General features: G+C 46.1%; 3 protein-coding genes across 6 annotated transcripts in view; 2 read left to right on the forward strand and 1 right to left on the reverse strand.

Moving 5' to 3' along the window:
* On the forward strand, positions 1–14,489 carry LOC105688569 (cadherin-23). The gene is made up of 25 exons (XM_020853855.2): positions 1–461; positions 6,187–6,665; positions 6,764–6,915; positions 6,988–7,368; positions 7,433–7,562; positions 7,654–8,021; positions 8,101–8,239; positions 8,321–8,576; positions 8,670–8,944; positions 9,017–9,342; positions 9,423–9,734; positions 9,808–10,081; positions 10,154–10,454; positions 10,514–10,709; positions 10,792–10,949; positions 11,025–11,206; positions 11,287–11,510; positions 11,589–11,777; positions 11,868–12,161; positions 12,274–12,513; positions 12,582–12,904; positions 12,979–13,370; positions 13,458–13,593; positions 13,688–13,828; positions 13,913–14,489. The coding sequence occupies exons 2-25, from the start codon at positions 6,464–6,466 to the stop codon at positions 14,034–14,036; spliced, it is 5,715 nt and encodes a 1,904-aa protein (XP_020709514.2). The 5' UTR covers positions 1–461; positions 6,187–6,463; the 3' UTR covers positions 14,037–14,489.
* LOC105688570 (hatching enzyme 1.2-like) lies at positions 14,270–20,703 on the reverse strand. Its single transcript, XM_012404997.2, has 5 exons — positions 19,877–20,703; positions 15,359–15,946; positions 15,041–15,270; positions 14,810–14,970; positions 14,270–14,746 (listed from the first exon to the last, which is right to left on the reverse strand). Exons 2-5 carry the CDS (start codon positions 15,515–15,517, stop codon positions 14,490–14,492), a joined length of 807 nt encoding a protein of 268 aa, XP_012260420.2. The 5' UTR covers positions 15,518–15,946; positions 19,877–20,703; the 3' UTR covers positions 14,270–14,489.
* Positions 18,830–21,464, forward strand: part of LOC105688571 — a 15,762-nt gene continuing 13,127 nt past the window's right edge. For all 4 annotated transcript variants that reach the window (XM_048657718.1, XM_048657720.1, XM_048657719.1 and 1 more), the window contains exon 1: positions 18,830–19,768. The gene's annotated coding sequence lies outside the window, so the exon portion shown is untranslated. The remainder of the gene's footprint in view (positions 19,769–21,464) is intronic.

Here is a 21,464-nt window from a genome sequence, read left to right on the forward strand (position 1 = left end):
ACTTTCAGTTGACGTCGAGAGCTCACCGGGGCAGCAAGTGCATCGCGCGATGTTTTTATTCACCTCGACGATCGACGAAAGCACACGCGGAATCGAGTTTGAATTATTTCGCGCGCTTCGCTACGAACTTAAAAAGCTCGCGTGCCATTAAACCGACGTTCTACCCGCGCGCACGATCCGAACGAGATTTTCTGTTTATTTATTTATTTTTTTTTTCGAATTTTTCATCTCACGGAAGCATCGCTTCGTCAAATTTCATAACGAGTATACACGCGCGCACTTCTGCATACGGCAGACAGTGGATCAAGATTACAAAAATATATATCTATGTGTAGCATTGTTACGACATCGCGTCAAGTTCCCACCTGTGAAAGTGTGTACCTGACTCAGCTGTACGAACCACGACTTGTTTCACATTAGGAGAAACTGTTCTTACAATTAGACCGAATGAAACGATTTTCGTAAGTACGAGAAAGAGGTGTAATTTTTTTATTAACGCCGATTAACGTCATATCGTCTTTCGCCGATGTATTTCCATTTATAGAACGGTTGGAAACTGGGCTACGGTTGTACGCGTTGACGTTTAATCAATCCCACGAGTTCGCCAAGTGTTGAACAAAATTTTGACTCGCGTTACAACTTTCTGACACTTAATTAAATTTCATGGGAAACTTCGTTGAATGAGTCTCGTTACATTATTTACCGTAACAACATATCATACGTCCGATACTTTCAACCCGGACTGGGAACATCCTGATTTCAAACCGATCGTTTCAGCTGTGTCCCAATTGGAGATTTCACGCACGTGGAAAAAGTGAAATTTCGATAACCGAAGGGGTAAACGGGCTGCTGGTGAATTGCACAGAACGATCTAGGGGGGGGGGGGGGGGGGAGATAAATATATACAGGCAGCGCCGAGAAAGCGGGAACAAGAAGATCCGAATCCAATAAATTTGATGTGCATCGAAAGCAGCGAAGATCGCGATCAGGTGCACATCGATTCGTTGATCTCGTTCTTCCGCGGAACTTCCGCTCGCGTTCGATGATGCGAATCGCGACCTGCTGCAACTACCGAGGAGAGTCCGCCGGTCGCTCTCTCCGAGTCTTCGTTCTCTTTATCCCAGATGGTATTCAGCGTTTAGATTATGGCCGTAAACACCTTGTCATTACGATCGCAATGCGTCCGATAGAGAGTGGATCCAATTACGTCCATCCACCTGGAGGTACCCCAGGTATAAGCGCGCGCGGAGACGAGAAATCTATGCCGCGGAAATGGCCAAAGTGTGCCAATCCGCGTACTTGGCCTACAGGTTTCAATTTCCGTTTACAATAACGATACAGGTAAACCCCTCGAGCGACTTCGAACCGGTTTTCAACTAATTGCAAGGTTCATTCATACAATATCCTCCGGTCGCGATACACCTGCGATCCGTGCGACGATCGTCTCGTCCACGACTACCGGTGTTATTTGAGTTTTTTTTCCGAAAACGAAAAAGCTCCCACCGAATAACGTTAAAAGCGAACGATCGATCGGAAGGGATTTCTCCACTCGCCGTATACGCGGACGTCGGCGATAGCCGAAATTCCCTACCGTGTTCCGGTACCAGGTGCAACTTGCACCAGTTCATGTTCGACACTCGCCCCGCGAACACGACGTGGAATATCGTGTGCGGCTCGAATCGTTCGTCGAAACTCACGGGGGGAGAAACAGACGGGCACGAGCGCGTAGGGTTCGTCCTTCGGAAACACGCATGACAGGTGTAGGAAGTGACGTCACGTTGGGTCCGGCCCATCGGGGACCCGCATAAAGTTGCCGGCTTGTCGGCCGAACAAAAAATCTTTACTCTCTACCGTGCAGTAATTCGAATCGTCGGGTGCGCGTCCGTGAAAAATTTGCACAGGTGAGGCGAGATCGAGCGTATCACACTCCTCGTGCGTTGATTCGTTAGCACAACCCGGAGAATACCGTCGAAGAAAATAAGGCTACCGTTCATGGGTCTAATTTCTATTTTGAAAAAAGAGGGAGACTTTCTATTGGAAACCCAAGCTCGAAACTCGTTTGCTTTCTCGATTCTCGTGATTTTTTATACATCTCATCCCGCAAAGTCCTATTTTGGAATCAGATGTCGTCCGCGGGTGTCGTATGGATTCGATTGAATTCACATTATAGTTCGAGATGACGACGGGTTCTCCATTATCGCCGGTTCTACCAAGAATGGGATAATGGCATCGCCGATTACCTATACCGTACCCTTGCAATTTTACTCTCAGGCGTCTCGTTTCACGACGATTGATTTTATAATCCAATTACTATATTCCCGCCCGCCCGTCCTAGGAATACCCGGTACGGCTTCGCGTATCGATAATACCTTCGTTGTAATTGCACGCTCGGTGTAACGACCCGATGCAGGCGTGCGTCTGAAACTGGAGATTATTCGGAAACGCCTCGAACGGGTGGCAATCCGCGACGTGATCGCCGAGTCGGAGTCTTTTCGTAATAAAAATTGCGCGACGCGAACATCGATAAGAGGTGACGCGTCGTTGTCCGGTATTTCGCCGGGTACACCAATTACGCACGGCAATGGCTTCGGCAGCTCTCAGTCCAGCCCGAAATACTCGTCATTGTATCCAGGTGAGAGCGTGCCGAGTCCCTCGGGGGCGATATCGGACACCTGCGGGTTGCGCGCTCTGCGCCTCCATCGCGGTCGGCGGTTTCCCAGTTTCCCAGGTCTGCGATCAACACGTCGCGAATCGATCCCTCCGGTTTGCCTTTTTTTTCTCTCGTTCCGATGGAAAATAAAACGAAATACCTCGTCCGAACTCGGATCAGGGGGTCACGAATCGTTCTCCGGCTCCTATCGTTGAAAAAAAAACAATTAAAAATAAAAAAAAGGAACAAGAATCGTAGAACCGTTGGTCAGGAAGGATCGGGAGGACAATGGAGTCGGGAGTCAATAGTTGGGTTGTTGAACCAGACCGAGGACGTGTTTGGCGTTATTTCGCCTTCGGGACGGGCCATTCTTCGTCATCCGCATCGCGCGGAGCGCGGTACTCCGTTGTGGGCGAGGGAGCACGCGTCGAACGATGGTCAGCCATCTGCAAGGCCGACGTCCGGAAGCTAGATAATTGTATAAGATTATAAAACCGGCATAAATTTAAGCCTACCGCTAATACGCGGCTACAACGTTCTCCTCTTGGCAAACCTGTACGTTTACCTGGCAACAACCTCAAATTAAACAACCGTCGTATTCGTCAAAATTGATGGCCGCGCACCGCCCGTCGATCGGTGTAATCGCGACCTCGATACACCGACGGGATACGCGTCGTCCTTCGAGAGAGAAATTCGCGAAGAGGCGTCTCGGGCAATTGTTACGAAAAATTGTTCAGTTCCTATCCGAGTTGCACACCTATTAACACCTGGCAGCGCCGATTCGTGCCATATGCGTTTAAACGAGCGTTGAAAGCATGAAATATCCCATTTTCAACCGAATATTATACGGCGATCAAGAGAGCCGGAAAGCGAATGGTCGAGAAGTGCGAAATTCAGGAAGAAAAAGCTACGCGTCGGTTGTGAATATTATATCGCTTATTTCGAACGGACGCTAATCTCGTTCGTTGTAGCGGGTCGTGATTAGAGAAACGAGACACATATTACATCGTTAATTGCCGCTCCTCGGTAAATTACCTCAAAGTATATTTCCCTCCTCGTGTTCTTTATTTCTCGCGGGCCAATTTATATCCGAACCTCTTTATACGCGTACGCGAACGTAGGTATACTTTTACAATCCAAACGAGCTTACGTATAACTCAGGCAAACAGTTCGTTTGCACTATTCGCCGGTCGTTCTGCTTGTGCACCGGCTGTATCCGCTACGCCCTGCCTGCTTTCGTGTAGTCGGACTTAAATAGTTTCAAGCCGTTTTTGGCTCCAATGGAACTCGGGCGTTATTATTCTCTTTATCGTAAAAAGTTCCTAGTCCGCGAGTCGAGAACCATCTACTTTCGCGACGATGATACTTGGCCATATAATTAATAGGACAGCCTTTTTTTTTCAGCCACACAGCACATTTCGAGGTGAAGAGCCGAGCGATAATTCATTTGTAACGATTATTCAGATTCTCAATTAAATTTTAACGCGCCGGAAGTGTTTCTTTTTTTTTGTTTTCTTCGCTCCTTTCTACTCCTTCTCATATATTATGATAATATATTTTTCGTTCGCGATTAATCGATCGCAGCAGGGTTGCCGAGAATCCAGCGATCACCGTCTGCGTCGGACTGTGCGTGCGATGAATAATTAAGAAATACCGTTCGGACAGAAGTTACGTTACATTACCGAGAAGGTACTCTACGTACTAACATTATCAAGCCTATAACCGGTCTGTCTGCCTTAACGCGTAATGATCGAGGTGAAGACGTCTTCTGACCATTTCAGGGTAGAGACAGTTTACCGTATCGCTTCTGTGTCGTTTTTGTTGTTTGAAAATGCGTAGAAAGAGCAGTAGCGTGATATTTTCAGGTCACATACGGCGAGAGAAAGCAGATCAGATGCGTATACGCACGCGGTCCGTGTCCTTGGATCGATGTTTGGTCTTATTTACAATTAAACGCCACAATGGGTGCGAGGTGGAAGAAGGGAAAGGACGATACAGCTTCGTCTTTTTGTTCTTCGACTTGCGCAACGACGAGCCACATAATTCGCTCGAGTTATCTCGATATTATGTCGCGCTGAAGACGAGTGCCGTGTAATTACATCGCGTGGTCCGCAGTACGCGGTACACCGTGCGTAGATCAAACGTAATTCAAAAACTTGTGCCACGTGAATATTCTTTTTCACGTGGCACTTTCGCTGACCAAATTACACCCTGCGACGAGCGTCGCCGCAACGCTGTTGCAACGACACCCTACAGTTGACATTGTACTTTACGTTCGGTTGGCCACGTGAACGAGAGAAAGTGTCGCGCAAGTTCAACAACGAGTCGATGAGTTCCTTGAACGATGTCAGGTACTCGGTGCAAATTGATCACGCGATTTACTCCCGCGGTCGCGTGTTCGCTCGGTTGTTGCGTACGTAGACTCGTGCGCCCGATGATAGTCCATAGGACGCAGAAGATCATCGGAGTCGGCGGTGGTGTTCGAAGGACGCCGAAAGAGGAGGGAAAAGACGGAGGAGTACGTCGAGCGCGCTCTTGGCGTGGGTGCGCGGCCACGAGCGCAAGCGTGCGCCAAGCACCAGGAGATCATGATTATTCGGAGGATCGGAGTTTCAAGCTTTCGAAGCGAGGAGGTTCTTAATTTCGTTTTGCAGATGATACACCGAGACACACCTGATGCGCAGTTACATCCGACAATCGTTGGCTTCTCGTTTCGGCAACTATTCAGATCCGGGCTGCTTTCCAATTTTGAAAATAATTGAGCGTCCGAATGAATGAATTAGACGCTAATTGGTCGTTTTGAAATTTCTTAATTCGTGTAATTGTAACGGCGTGATCCGGTGTCGGCGTCGCTCCACTTTCTTCTGGAATTCGCCTGTCGAGTTATTTTTCCTACGTATCGCGATTATAAACAATTGCCCAAGCGCTCAACTGGCCGTAATACCTGGAGTATAAGCTGCTACCGTTTCAAATACTCGGTCACTGTTTAAACGCGAATCAGCAGAAACAGTTAGAAAAGGTTCGCGTCAGGTTGCAGCTTCGGACTTGCCGCCCGTTCGACGACGTTTACATTAGAATTCTAGTTCAGAACGTCTTCTCGGATGATCGGCACGATAATTAAAATGTTCCGCAAAGCGAAAATACAGGCCCCTTCGTTTCTTGCATCAACGGTATCCGCGGCGTACGTGCTCGCCTACAGTTTCATTAATCAAGAATGCACGGCGTTTAACGATGTAGGCAAATTCCCTCTAGCTGACAAAAGCGGACTTCTTACTCTGTTCTGTTAATTTTTTTTCTGTTGGGAAGCCGCGTTGAATTGGTGCCAGTTATGCGGCGTGTGTAAAAAATTTTCATCGCTTCAACGACTGTAGCCGGTTCGAAGTTAACCGAACCAAATCAAATGATCGTGAGAATCAATTCCGTGTACTTACGATATAGTAGCGGACCAAATGATGGCTCGTTTGACGCTCATCGGCTGGAAGTTTTTCTCCATTTCGTACGCCACGAGTGAAATTTTCTCTTTCATTTGATTCCAGTGGGTTTGAATATCCTGGAAGTTGACGGCCGCCAACGAATCAACGAACTAATTAAGTTCTCGCCAGGATCTTGAGAGGTCATTAATTCGTTCGTTGTATCCGCCGCGAGCGTTACCTTCAACGCCGCACCGTAGTAAATTGTTCGGTGAAATTACGAGAAAGTGATTATTACCGAGGTGGGTTAATGATCCGACTGACGCCCGGATCGTTGCACCAAAGAAGCGAAAGGCAAACAAGTTATGTCAATGACTGAATATCGAGTGAACGTACAATCGCGATGACGTCAGGAGCGACGAGAAGAATCATTTATCCCTGTCACACGTTCAAGAGGACTCGCTTCAAGATCAGCTATCCGCTGATCTTCGCTCTGATCCTTTTCGCGCCCCTCTGCCGGGCCGGAAATAACCCACCGAGGTTCCTCAGCGATGGACAGACTGAGATTGTATTGCGATTGAAGGAAGGATCGAATACACCGGTCGGTAAGTGAAAACGAAACGAAAAAAATACTCTCAGAATCTCAACCCTTGTTTTGAACCAATGATGAAATAAAGTAAGATACGTGTCTCACCGGGTACAGGTAGCTTGATATACAGGCTGCGTGCGATCGATCCGGATGGCGATGAACTCCTTTTCGGGGTTCGCGAACAGCCTGGCAGTGACGTAATTAGGGTCGAAAGTGTAACTAGAAACGAGGCAAACGTATACCTCAACAAGGAGCTGGACAGGGAGGTAAGTTGGCGAGATTCCATCGGGACGCGAAGTTAGTTGGGAGTCCTATTTAACCGTGACGCGTCGTCGTAGACCAAGGACGAGTATCCGCTGGTCCTGACGCTGACGGACGGGAATCTCGGAGACGGCAACTACATCACTCAAAGCCTCTTGTTGCTCGTGGAAGACATCAATGACAATGCCCCGATCTTTCGTCCGCATCCGACGACGCTCACCATCCGCGAGGACTCCGGTCCGGGTCTCCTTACGACCGTAGAAGCGACCGACGCTGACGAAGGAGCCCACGGACAGGTCGTTTATTATCTCCAGGAGCTGGGCGGTGACAATGACATCTTCAGTATAACTACCGTCAATGGAAAAGGAGTGATCAGGCTCGTCGGCCACCTGGATTACGAACGAAAATTTATTTACCAATTAAGAATTCTCGCCGTAGACCGTGCCATTAACGAAAAGGTGAGTTTCGAATGGAGTCCCGAACGGTGTGCGACCGATAACCGCCGATCGCCGTTTATTCCAGGTGAACACAGGGACGTCGGCGATCGTGGTCAACGTACAAGACGTCGAAGATCAACCGCCGGAATTCATCGTTGTCCCTCCCGTAACCAGGATCAGCGAAAACGTGCCAATCGGTACCAGCGTTCTCCAGGGTTAGTCCAACCATGGACAATTTCCGATTGTACCGAATCGGTCGATACTCACGGGCAAAACTCGATTGCATAAAAGTTTTTTTTGATACAGTCAAAGCGATCGACGGCGACAGAGGGATAAACAACAAAGTTACCTACAGAATAACCAAAGGCCCCAACCAGTTGCTGGACATCGACGCGAGAACGGGATTAGTTTTCACTCGGACGCAACTGGACAGGGAAGCGGACTACAACAGCGGCGGTGCTTTTATCTTGGAGATCACGGCAACGGAGGTCTCAAAGGGAGTCCCGACCCCGTCGGTTACCACAGAGGTCACCGTAATCTTGACGGACATCAACGACGAGACTCCGACGTTTCGCTCGCTTTGGTACAGGGCTGAGATAAATGAAAATGCACCGCTCAACACACCCATCACCATACTGGGGGATGCGATCCCCGAAGTTTTTGATCACGATTTGGTGAGAAGTGCAGTAGATTTCTTTTCGAATCGATACCGGGTGGACAAGGACGTGACTCACGCAATCTTGATTTATGCAGGGATCGAATGGGACGTTCAAAATGTTCATCGATGACGACGAAGGTATATTCGAGGTGACGCCGTCCCGCGGAATAAACGAAGCGACTTTTCTGGTCCGGGTGAAGGACTCCTCGAAGCTGGATTTTGAACGGAGAACCGGTCAGTGATCCCGTTCGCTGTGGCGAATCAATCGATCGCTCGCAGATCTCGATCCAACGAATTCTCGTACATTTGTTACAGCTATGAACCTGACCCTGGTCGCCAAGGAGATTCTGCCGACTGGAGCAAAGTACAGCATGGCTCCGGTAACAGTCTTCATCCGGGACCAGAACGACAACTATCCCGAGTTCGTAAATTCAACTTACGAAGTTTCGATACCGGAAAACTGTGGCGTCGGAACTACCGTCGCGTGGGTTCAAGCACGCGACCAGGACAGTGGGAATTTCGGGACCAAAGGTGTCCGGTACACGAACTTGGGAGGCAGCATAGCCCACATGTACGAGAAAGTCGATTATTTGCGGCGCAATTGAAATAAAAAAAAAAATAAATATAGTTACTTCACGGTCGTAACACTGGCGATGAATTTCAGGCTTTCGATGAATCCCGTCACCGGTGTGATTACGGTAAAGCAGACGGGTCCAAGTTTTGACCGGGAATTGGTGTCGCGGCACTTCCTGACCGTGGAAGCTCGAGATGACCTCGGAAGAGGGAACAGAAACAGCGCTCAGCTCATCGTTAGTATCGACGATGTGAACGATAATCCGCCGATGTTCTTGCAAAATAAATACGAAGCTGTACTTCTCGAGAATGAAGACGATTTCGAGTCGCCCCTCGTTGTCGAGGCCTTTGACATCGACCTGAACGGTTCGTTTCTTCCCACCCTCCGTTTCCAAGCAATTTCCTAACTGTTCTTTTCTTTCCTCACCTTTTTTCCAGGGACCCGCAACAGCGAGATTATCTACGCGCTGGTGAGCGGGGAATTCTCCGCGAATTTCACGATAGACCCCAAACAGGGGCTGATCAAACCGGCGCACCCGATGGATTACGAAGCGCTCCCCATCAGCCAGGGTCATAAAGAATCGGCGACGAGACCTCTTCGTCTGATCGTCAGAGCCAGAGACATGGGAAGACCCAGTCTCAGTTCCGACGCGCCCTTGACCGTCTATCTCAAGGACGTGAACGACAACGCCCCGGCCTTTGAGAGCGTTCATTACAAGAAAAATATTCCAGAAGATGTACCGGGTGGAACTTCCGTCTTGCAGGTGATGATTTTTTCTTTTCAATGCAGTTTCAGTGAATTAAGCGCGACGAAATTCGTGGATAACTTTTCTTTGACCGGCAGGTAAAAGCTTGGGATAAAGATCTTTCGGCCCCGAATAATAAAATCGTTTACCGGATACAAAGCGGCGCTGGGGATAAGTTTGTCATCGGTCCAGAAAGTGGCGTAGTCAGTGTCGCGCCCGGTTCCAACTTGGATCCAGACTTGACGTCGCCTAAAACGACGCGGTACACTCTGGACGTGATCGCGATTGATAGTGGCACAGAAATTCAACGAACTGCCGGTGTACTCGTCAATATCACGATTATCGACGTCAATAACAAGCCCCCGGTCTTCATCGACCCGGGAGTCGTCAGCGTCAGAGAAAATACCCAGGTACCGTATGCTGTTTTCAGATACCGGTTGGCCACCTCATTCGGTATTAAAAAAATGAATTTCGAATCATCAGGTCGGTGCATACGTCCATCGAATCGTAGCGAATGATCCAGACATCGCACCGGTCCTGCGCTACAGAGTCGATCCGAATTCTTCGGAAGCTAGAAACGAGGAGGGAACGTTGATCAGAGTCCAGGAATACGACTATCTGGAAGCCTTTGAACTGAACGCGCTAGACGGACTCGTTAGAGTCGTACGAATTCTAGATAGGGAGCGGGTGGAAATGATCAGACTCGGCATTATCGTTGAAGATCTCGCGTCGGTTAAAGGACTCCAAACAGCTTCGGGTGTGTGAAAAACGATGAACAGATGATAGAAATGCGAAACGGAGGTCCGTTAAAGATTATTCCCCTTTTCAGCAACCTTGACGATCATAATCGAGGACGAGAACGACAACAACCCGAAATTCCGTCGACCTTTTTACCGCCGGTCTGTAACTGAAAACAGTAAAAACGGTGTGAATATAGCCAGCATCGTGGCCGACGATGCCGACAAAAATAGAAGCATCACCTACTCCATGGAAGGACCCAAGGAAATGATGGAGCTGGTGCACCTCGACGCAGAAATCGGGGAAATGGTGGTGGCCAATAAAATTGATCGAGAGATGTATTCCTGGTTGAATCTGACCGTCAGAGCTACGGACTCTGGAATTCCACCAAGGTAGACATTGGCTTTGATTGTTCCGTTTTTTCGCTACTTACAAGAGCTCTTCACCCTAGATCGAGTCTAGCCGAGGTCTACATCCAAGTGCTGGACGAGAACGATAATAATCCATACTTCGTGACGGGAATAAATAATTTAACGGTACCGGAAGACGCGCTACCGGGAACTGAGATCGGCGTAATCGAGGCGACGGATCCGGACAGTGGGGACTTTGGAAAAATTACTTATTTGCTGGATCGGATGTCATCTCAGGTGACCGATCGATGATTTCCGTCAATTTCTTCATCCCTCCGGATTGCAAATTCTCATTTGCAGTCTTCTTTTTTTCCAACAGGGAAAATTCGCCATCAATCCCGATACCGGTTCACTCACAGTGGCAGATGTCCTGGACTGGGAGACTCGTAGTTCTTATACTCTAGTGATCGAGGCATGGGATAACTATCAATTCGGATACACAGCTGGCGAATCCAGGAACGCCTTCAGACAGATCCAGTAAGATTCTTCCATCTCCGAAACTTGAAACATTTTTTTCTACGTGTCATTGTTCATCCCCATCGTTTATCGCAGGGTCGAAGTACTCGACGTTAACGACAATCCGCCGAGCATTGAGATACCCGGAAACTGCGCTAGTATTTCTGAATTCCATGACGTCAGAGACGCGGTCACGATTATCAAGGGCAGGGACGCTGACGATCCAACAACACCGAACGGTCGCATCGTCTTCAAAATTCTGTCAGGGAACGAGCTGGGTGAGCAGATACCGTTGAAGTTGCACTCGATTAAAATGAACAAGGTCTTCAACTTGTCATTCATCTCTTCGCTGTGGCAGGATTTTTCAATCTGGAGCAGACAGATTATTGGACAGCAAGAGTAATGGCACGTCGTACGCTGAAGGGACGTTACGGCAATTACAGTATCCGCTTGGAAGCCCGAGACCTCGGGAGTCCGGTGAACAGGGTCGAGGCGACTCTGCAAATTTGCGTTTTAGACTACAACGATAATCCTCCGGTGTTCGTGACTCCTCAGCACAACACCACGATCCGAGTTGCCGAGGTGGGTAAAAGTTGTTCAGTGAAATAAAATGGAATTTCAGGCCCATGTTGTAAATTTTATCGGTGTTTGATCCGATAGAACATCACGGTGGGGAGCGTCATCGTCTCGGTTGAAGCAACTGACAGCGATATGGGACCGAATGGGGAGGTGCATTACAGATTGAAGCAGGATCACGCTGGTCATTGGCGGACTTTTTCGATCGACGATAAAACAGGCCTAGTCACCCTGAGGCTTCCCCTTGATAGGGAAACGCAGAAGATTTACGAGGTGCGATAATTTTTTTTTTTTTCAATGTCAAAAATCCGACTCCTATTTTTACAAATTTTTCAAGCCAACTCGTAATTTTTATCGCAATAGATTCACGTGGAAGCCTACGATCTGGGGATACCCACACCGCTGAGTTCGGACTTGGACCTTATAATATACGTGAGGAATATAAACGACTACGAGCCACAGTTCCTGATTGACGTTTTCAGTGTGAATTTTACCGAGGAAATGCCTCCCGGCTCCGAAAGTATTCTATTACCGGAAACGGTTGACAGAGATGAGGTAGACGATCTCGACGATCCTCCGACGCAAGTTTGTTACTTCATCGTCGGCGGTAACGACGAAGAGATCTTCGCGCTGAATCACTTCTCCCACGAATTAACGGTGAGCATGATTAATTGGGACAAGCTCTGAGATGTGTCATTAATTTCACGCCAGTCGAGCGGTCAGATCACAGTGAAAAATGAAGTCTCACGATGATTTCCATGAATTTCAGCCAGCCAAAAAACTGGACCGCGAAATACAGGACGAGCACTTGCTTCTGATAAAAGCAACGGAAGACTGCAACACTGTTCCCGGAAACGAGAGTTTCTTCGACGCGGCAGACGATACTCTTTTGAAAGTGGTCGTCGGAGTTAGCGATATCAACGATAACCCGCCGAGATTCATCAGTCGAATTTTCACAGGGGGTGTAACAACGGAGGCCGATTTTGGAACTCAATTCATGCAACTCAAGGTAACGCGATACGAAACCCGTCTGGATCGACGACGTCAGCGTATACAACGCCTGCGAATAATTTTCAGGCAATCGATCTCGATGCTGGAGACAACGCGGCGGTCAGCTACTACCAGATTGGCAAAATCCAAATGACGTTGTCCGAAGGTCTTGACGACGTGAAGATTCAGCCGTTCCTGGTAGACAGACTGACCGGTGCGGTGAGTCTGAACTTCGACCCTCAGCGGGGGATGAAGGGGTACTTTGATTTCATGGTGTTGGCCAACGACACCGACGGTCTCAAGGACACGGCGAAGGTTTTCATCTACTTGCTGAGAGAGGACCAACGCGTTCGATTCGTTCTCCGACAGCATCCTCCGGAAGTTCGTCAAGGGATAGAAACCTTCAGAGAGTGAGTAATGGATAATCCCAGCTAGTATGTGGCAATATGTCGAGAACTTGAAAATAATTCGTCGCGTTCATCAGGGTCCTGGGTAACGTGACTGGTGCCATAGTCAACGTGGATGACTACAAGACTCACGAGAATCAGGATGGATCTGTAGACCGAACGAGAACGGATCTTTACATTCACCTGGTAGACCGTCGGGACAACTCGATCCTCGAAGTTTCCGACGCGCTGGCTTTGGTGGACCGAAATATCGAGAAATTAGACACGCTCTTCAAGGAATTCAATGTACTGGATACCCAGCCAGCCCAAGCACAGGCCTCCGTTCAACTTGAACAGGCTGGGACCACTTTATGGCTCTTGGCACTGACTTTGTTCTTGGGGGCACTGTTGATTCTTTGCATGGCGCTGTGTCTCTCGCAAAGGGCATCTTTCAAGAGGCAGCTAAAAGCGGCGAAGGCCTCACCGTTCGGTGAGTTTCTTCTTTCAAACCACAACTCTGTCATTGAGTGAACCGACTATTAATCGAATGAAACGTCGAAATCTATTCAATTGCCAGGCATTACCGATTCCGAATTCACTCGGGGTCCCGGGCGAGTTCCGAATACGAATAAGCACAGCATGGAGGGCTCGAACCCGATCTGGATGCACGCGTACGAAAATAATTGGTACGAAAAAAACGAAGAATCTTTGAGGTAAGCTCGTCGTCGATTAAAAATACCACCGGTTCAATTAGCCCAAAGATGAAATAATACCGCGATATTTTCTGACCTTTGTCCTTCATCACAGTCATATGACCGACAGAGATTCTCTCGATGAAAATGCTCTGAACGACGAAGAAGCTATGAACGAATCGAATCTTAATAACGATGGACAGCGCGCGAATAATAAATCCTATTACATACAGCCCAGGATTGCCTCTCTTGGAAGGTATGATTCCATTATGAAATGACATTAAAAAATCAAAAAATATCAATTTAAAAAATACTGTCGTATGGTTTTTTTTTTACCTAGTAGCAGTATCGACAGTGGGACCGAAGAGCAGAATGATTTGGGTCGAGAACCAGGTCAGTTTCGCGCGGAGAATCCGGTGGTGAACAATCCGCTGGGAAAGAAGTTAGAGACTACGGAACTATAATGGTTTTTACCGTGTTGTTCGTTCTCTGGATTTTTTTTTTTTTTGCGAAAAAGACTAATGCCAAAGTGCGTTGGTATCGCGAAATGTCAGGTTTTAAGATTATCGATTATATTTATTTACTTAGGGTAAGGTCACCAGTGTAAATATTTAAGATTTTTAATTATTACCGAATTGAATATTATTTATTATTTATTCCAACGACGTCATCTATAAAATATTATACGAATGTTTTGTTTATTTACTTTTTTTACGCGAGGATCGGAAGCCAGGAGATATTTTTTTTTTGTTTATAAAATTTGCGCGGATGGCAAAAAAAAGAAACTTTTTTTTTCAAGGTAACCACTGTGAGACTTTTGTAACATTACATCGACTTTACGGTAGATAGACTTTTTACGGATATCCGATCTGTAGATATTATATCTTGTAATTTGATCAATAAAATAATTCGAATAACTATCTCGTCAGATCCCTTCCCTTGTAATATCGATCGTCGCAATCGTAGAGCCGATTAAGTTTTGCAATGTCAAGTTTGCTGACGCGAAATCTTTGCCCCATATTCCAGTAATTTTTCGTATGGATCGGTGTCAGAGTTGACGACCCATCCCTACTAAATGCGCTATCACTGTAGTGCATCACACTATCGATATCGTACGGGAGTCCCAAGGTCTGGGAATTAGTCCACGTCTTTGCCTCAAAGTTGCTCTGGAATCCTGCATAAAAAAATCAGGGTCACTAGGCGCACGGAGAAGAATTTGGGAAGAATTCGAACTCACCAGGTTTCACGTTGTCCCAATGCACCGTGACATGTTCGTCCCGATCGGGTCGCGTGTGTTCGTGCCAAAATCCCAGAGAATGCAAAATTTCATGCTGAATCTGACCCCTCAGCTCGCAGCCGGGCGCTGAGACGTAAATTGGCATCGCACCCCCGGAATCCCTGCGCGATAACGACGAAATTCGGTGAAACAAATATTCGAAAGTCAATCGTTGCAATTTCAATATCTTACTTTAAATCCGAGTAGCCGACAACGGACGCGCACATTTTGGAAAAGCTTTTGAATACGACGTAAGTGGGCTCGTTGGTTCTTTCACGAAATTGAACGCAGGTTTGGCTGGCCAGGTCTCTGATAGCGGCCTGGATGTTGAATTTTTGGGAGTTGCTGAATTCCCCGCTGAATGTATAGGGGAATACCTTATTCGGCCAAAGCTCTGACTGGTCGACGACTAGATTTTTTGACTGCGAACGCATCGATGATTAACTTAAACTTTCTCCTTCCATCGAACATAAGTTTTGAGTGGAGAAGAAAAATCGAGCTCGTACTCACGTAAGGGGTCTTCAAGGAGATAATGTCTCCCTCGAGGATAATTCCTTCGTCGAGAGATACGCCAGAGTCGACGAGTCCCGCGGTCATATCCGAGTCAAGGGGAAAGGGTGACGCGATGCCGAAGAGAACAGCGATGTAGCCGCAGAGAAGTTTTCCCATTTTCTTCTCGTTATTTCCTCTTTGAATCGGGTGAGATAACGTCGCTGGATCGCGGATCGACGAAGAGCGGACAAAAAACTACTCGAAAGTTTATTTCTTTTATACCTCCGGAGGTTGTTGGAAAGACCTTTTGATTCGTAACACGTTTTTCTTTAACTACCGACGCCTTCCTTGTTCGATAAGCTAATTAGAACTGCAGGAGAGATTAACGAGCGTTGAAGAGTCAACGAAACCGACTAACTAGCTTCTAATTTAACCTACTGCGATTAACCTAGTGCGACTGGGTGTGAAATTCCTCATCTACATGCACCGTGTGCCAGCTGTTCAAAATTATTCCGAATCGATAACAGCTTATATACGCTATACTGCAGCTGATGGCGTGCAGTCCACGTACGATCGCTAATGAATTAGGGAATTGAGATCGCACCTCTGGAACAACACACAAAGTGGCGATTAGACGCTGAATTTATTATGCGTGTAGACGGTCTCAAATATTGTCAAATAACGAGTCGCATACGTGAATTGACAAAGAAAAGAATTATAAATGGATGGGAATGAACAGAGACGACGTTCGCTTCTCGGGTTTCTATACTATTGATAGAATATCTGTACGATCCGTCAGGTGTTCATCGCATTTCCATTCACATTCGACCCATAATGGTAGATAATCCGATCGATTTATAATCTATCCGTTGCGAATGATTGATGTCTCTAGTTTCGCATGAGTTTCGAGAAAATAATCTTTCATTTTATCGAATCGAAACTGAGGAGGATGACCGAATTAGACTGCCCAGGGGTCAGCCTAGAATTGTGTAACGCGTTACTCGGTCGAACAAAAAGATTAGCGTGGTTTGCCACGCGAAGCTGACGTACGGGAAGAAGATAAGCCTTCCAACTTCTCACCCCCAGCAGCAGCAGCAACAGCGCGGCGGTTTTACTTCGTAGGCATTAATCCGGAGTTATCTCGCCACAGTTAGTTTTTGTACGCTTCGCTTACAAACAGCTAAAAAATAAAGCTCTCGAAATTTTGACACGGTAGAATGGTTCTACACGTGTAATTGCCAATACGTTGGAGAGATTTTTTTTTTTTTTTTTCACAGAGAATATATTTTTACAGATTGTAGAATTTGAATTAATAAAAAATCAAACCAGTTGCGTGCTGTGGAATGTAAATGGAAATTACATGCGAATCCGGGAGATCTTTTAGATAAAGTTTCATAGTTAAAATGAACGTTACTTCGTTATACATCAGATAAGAATAACCTCGGCCGATGGTCGGGAAAAAAGTTCGTTCTTTTAACGCATGTTTTGGGCTTGGAAGAAGCACTGGAGAAATGAAATATCGTGGAATTCACCTTCCGGGTGATACCATAGGTTTCTGGATATCGATTTCTTTTCCCATTGTCCCGTTCGCGTGGTATTCTTTCCCTCGAATGTATCGAGGGGAATTCTGTACGCGTAAAAGCCCCCTGCACCGAAGGGTGGGTCGAAAAAAATTTTCTTTTTCGCATTGTCAGAGGATGGGGGCAGTACTTGTACCTTATAAAAAAAAAAAATTGTTTCCACCTAATGATTACTCGATCAATTGCATGAGTAGATGATTTTGGCTTTCAGATTTGGATTCCTGAGCTGATTATACATAAGATGACTCTTGAAAAACCAAAAAAAAATTCGATTTCTGAGCAAAAAATAAATCATTGTTTCAATTGAGTTTAATATGCTTTTCTGACGTATTTTGACCTCAGGAATCCGAATCTGGAAGAAAAATTCATCTATCTATAAAATTGACCGAGTTATCGCCAATTTTCAGCTTTTTGGGGTCAAAAATTAAGAATTGATTTTTTAATCTATTTTAATGTAATTTGAGCTCAGGAATCCGAATCTGAAAGAAAAATTGATCTATCTATGAAATTTATCGAGTTATCGCCATTTTTAGGCATTTTTTTGCATAAATTTGAGGATATCTCGAAGGGAAAAAATCGTAGCTCAATTTGGACAACGGATTCGTGTTCCTGAGGTCAAAATACATAAGAAAAGTGCCATACGATCATTTTTAAAAAATAAAAATTTTTGGTCAAAATTTGAGATTTTTCCAAGGGGTACCCCTTACGATTTTTTCAAATTTTGGCCAAAAATTTTTATTTTTTAAAATTGATCGTATGGCACTTTTCTTACGTATTTTGACCTCAGGAACACGAATCCGTTGAGAAAATTGAGCTACGATTTTTTCCCTTCGAGATATCCTCAAATTTGTACCAAAAAATGCGAAAAAATGGGGATAACTCGGTCATTTTTGCAGATAGACCAATTTTCCTTCCGGATTCGGATTCCTGAGCTCAAATTACAATAAGATAGACTGAAAAATCAATTTTTTATTTTTGACCCCGAAAAGCTGAAAATTGGCGATAACTCGGTCAATTTTAGAGATAGATTAATTTTTCTTTCAGATTCGGATTCCTGAGGTCAAAATACGTCAGAAAAGCATATTAAACTCAATTGAAACAATGATTTATTTTTTGCTCAAAAATCAATCGAGTAATCATCAATTATTCGCTGTTGGGAGCAGAAAAATTAAGACATATCGATTGCTTTTAGTCGTGGACCCACTTTGATTCGTAGCAATCCATGCATGGGTCGAAATATTCCAAAATTTCTCGGTCTACGAGTACGGGGTATCCAGCCCGAGCTCATCTGGAGTCAGGTAGCCACGGGCGCGCGGTTTGTTGTGGGGCGTAACCTCTGCACAGCTTCGAAGGTGACGTCTCACAACAAAGCGCTGCGCTGCTGGCTACCTGACTCCAGCAAAGTTCGGGCTCCCCGACTCAACTTCAATTTTAAGTCAAAAACATTTTCAGATATTCTCTTTGATTTTTGACAAAAAAAAAAAATTTCTGCTGGAAGTACCCCACTTGATTAAATAATTATTCAAAATACGAGTGAGCCACCTCAAAATATCAAGCAGACAATTTTTTCCACATTTGAAAAATATTCTTTTTCTATTAGGTACAAATACTGCCCCCATGCTCAGAAAATGAGAAAGAAATAATTTCTTTTAACCCACCCTACTGCACCGTTCGCGTTCGGAACACGGCGTCAAGTTTCATTCCATCTAATGACCTAAGTTTCGTCTGACTCATGGCTCTACGCGAGTGTTTGTATTATATCGATAACTCCCCACGTGCTCGGTGACGTATTGAAGCGATAACTTCGGTAGTTCAGTTTACGAAGTTTACTGAGCGGGAAAGTCACACCGATCCTGCGAGGAATAAAATTCCACCCCCCGAGGCTCTCGTCGTGTGTGCAGCGATTTTTCCGCGAAGGAAAATACCAAGAAGAGACCCGATGTTGTTCGAAACAAGGGATATCCGGTGCAGAGAAACTGCAAAATGAAGTGGTACCGGTATCGCGCTTATTCCCCCGAAAAAATAAATTAAAAAATTGGGAACATGCGAGGCGAATATCGGGATAACTTTTCAAACAATTCCCAAGTAGGTCTTGTAAAAAAGTTCGGAGGATAAATCGAGTTTTGAAAAAGTGCAATCGATGGAATAATTTCCAGTCTAGCTGACGAACGCGGTGAATTATTCGTGCGATAAGAATCTTGAGTTACGAGTAACGGGCAAAGAAAATAACTCTCCGCGGGTCTCCGTATACATAGATCTACCGAGTCGCGAATCACCGGGAATAACGTACGATTGGTCAGTCGGGTGGTGTGACGTCGGTAGCTCCGGGGGTTGGAAGGGTGAGTTTAACGGCAACGTATCGGCGTCGTCGTCGGCGGGGTTGAATCCGGTGACAAGGGTTCGCGGTCTTTCACATGCCTCGGAACGGCGACCGAGGTGACTGTTCAAACACGAGAATGTCCGACCTGGACTACGGTTGATCTAATAAAGTGCTCCCCTCGTACGCGATTTGTAAATTGAATAGATCGTATCACGCACCACTGAACCAAATGTGAGAAGAGTGATCCGGTTTGAGGAACTCGAGAAGGAGACTCCCGTGCCATCGTAACCGATAATCAAAGTGACCCAAAAGTGATATTAGTTGATACGTTGTAAATTTAATGATATAGGAATTTTGATAAGAGAACTATCGAAGTTGCTGAAAAGGACTGGAGAAAAAAGACAGAGGCCGACGCAGTTATTTTTAATACCTTCGCGAATCATAGTGTCGGGGATATCGAAGGAACGTAACGTACGTGCGAGAATAATTTTTGAATACCGATGTCAACGTTGTGAAGAAATTCATCAGGTGGGTCATGAATAAATTTCAGAAAATGCACGACCCTCATTTCAAACCCGAAGAAACAAACGTGGGCCTAATTGCAAGTGCAGCGGAGGTGCGGGAACATTCGATTACCTGCAGCATGTAACTCTTGCGATAGAAAACAGCCCACTAACGATGACACGCCATCCATCGTCGCTCAGATATCCGATCGCCCCACATTTCACATCACCGTGCGAAAATACCCTTCGGTATCTTCGCACGAAACCCGTGAACTCCGGTGCGAGTAGGAGATGGAATCGTTCGAAACTCGGACGCTTTTAATCCCCGCGAAGTTTTCCACTCTCCGATATTCGGGTTCAAGTCGGAGCACGTGGTCCTTCCAGTATCTTCGTGACGATGCGAAACTTTTCCGAGTACAACGTCTTCGCGAAAATCAGCTGGGATTATTTTCCCCTCCGGGACTTGTTGAACTTCGTCGTGCAGACGCGGGGATATAGCATAGTAAAATCCGTCGAAGCGTTTCATCGATTTGTTAGCGTTCGATTCTACCTCCAAACACGCGAATAAGCGGGGATCGTATTTGGTGTCCATTCGGTCATATTCAGGGTCATCGCGCATCAATCCAACTGACGAAAATCCATCGCTGACGTATGCAAACAAGCGTATGACGTATTTTCTTTCAATCGGGAAGACGTTTTCCTTCCGTCCATCAAAGTCTCCGGTGCGATCTGATTAATGGAATTAAAAATAGGTGAACGTCAGTTCGCCACTGTCCATCGATTCGGGTTAGCGAGAAATCTACACGTGTATAATGTAAACGGGGTAGCTTTTAAGTAATTGGAAAATTTCCAAAGAAAAGCTTCACGCTTTGATGGCTACTGGGCAGAAAAGAGATTACACGAAGCGGACGAGGTACTAGGCATTAAAATAAGATGGTTTAAAGTGTAGTGATCAATAGGGCTAAACATTTGACCTGTTTCTTAGCTGACTTACGACTCGCAACTAACGCCCCAACAGTCACGCACCTTTTACCCCATACCACGCCAAGCGACCACCTTACCTCGCTCACCGTCACTTCAGACCATGTTTCACGTCACGGATCTCGTTTTGCTCCATTTTATCATCGCTCGTTCGCCATTCTTATCCCGCCTTCATTTTGAACTCGACTGAAATCGGAGCAACACGAAAAGCGACGGGGGTGAATCGCGTTGCATGATTCACCCCTGGGATCGCAAAGTTGCAAAGCTCGCCAGGCGTTACGCTATACCATGTGAATGAATATCAACGACACTTTAGTCACGTTTATAGATGAACTTGAAAGTTCCAAGAGGGGAGGAGGTCGTCTAGGAATGTTGAAAGGATATTTTCCAACTCCTCTCTCAAAGCGATTGCATATTCCGTCCAGTCACAACGGGACAAAAGACGCGACCCTCGTAAGTCTCGTAGAACTTTATAGTAACATTATTCGAAAATGACGAGTATGGCCTTGCATTATCTCTAGGTGAAGGGCAACCTGCAATCGATGCTTCGATTGGTTGACCGAGTTTAGTTTAAACGACCCACAATAATCGGATGTCGATCGGAAAAAAGGACCGCCGAGGCTCAGAACTTTGCATAAAATTAATGAGAGCTGTCACTCCGTCCGAAATATGTGTTTACATACCTCCGACTGATATCGTGTTAGGTGAAAATGTAATCCACCCTTAATAGCTCCTGATTT

The sequence above is a fragment of the Athalia rosae genome, chromosome 6 (genome assembly GCF_917208135.1).
Source record: "Athalia rosae chromosome 6, iyAthRosa1.1, whole genome shotgun sequence".
NCBI classification, from domain to species: domain Eukaryota; kingdom Metazoa; phylum Arthropoda; class Insecta; order Hymenoptera; family Athaliidae; genus Athalia; species Athalia rosae.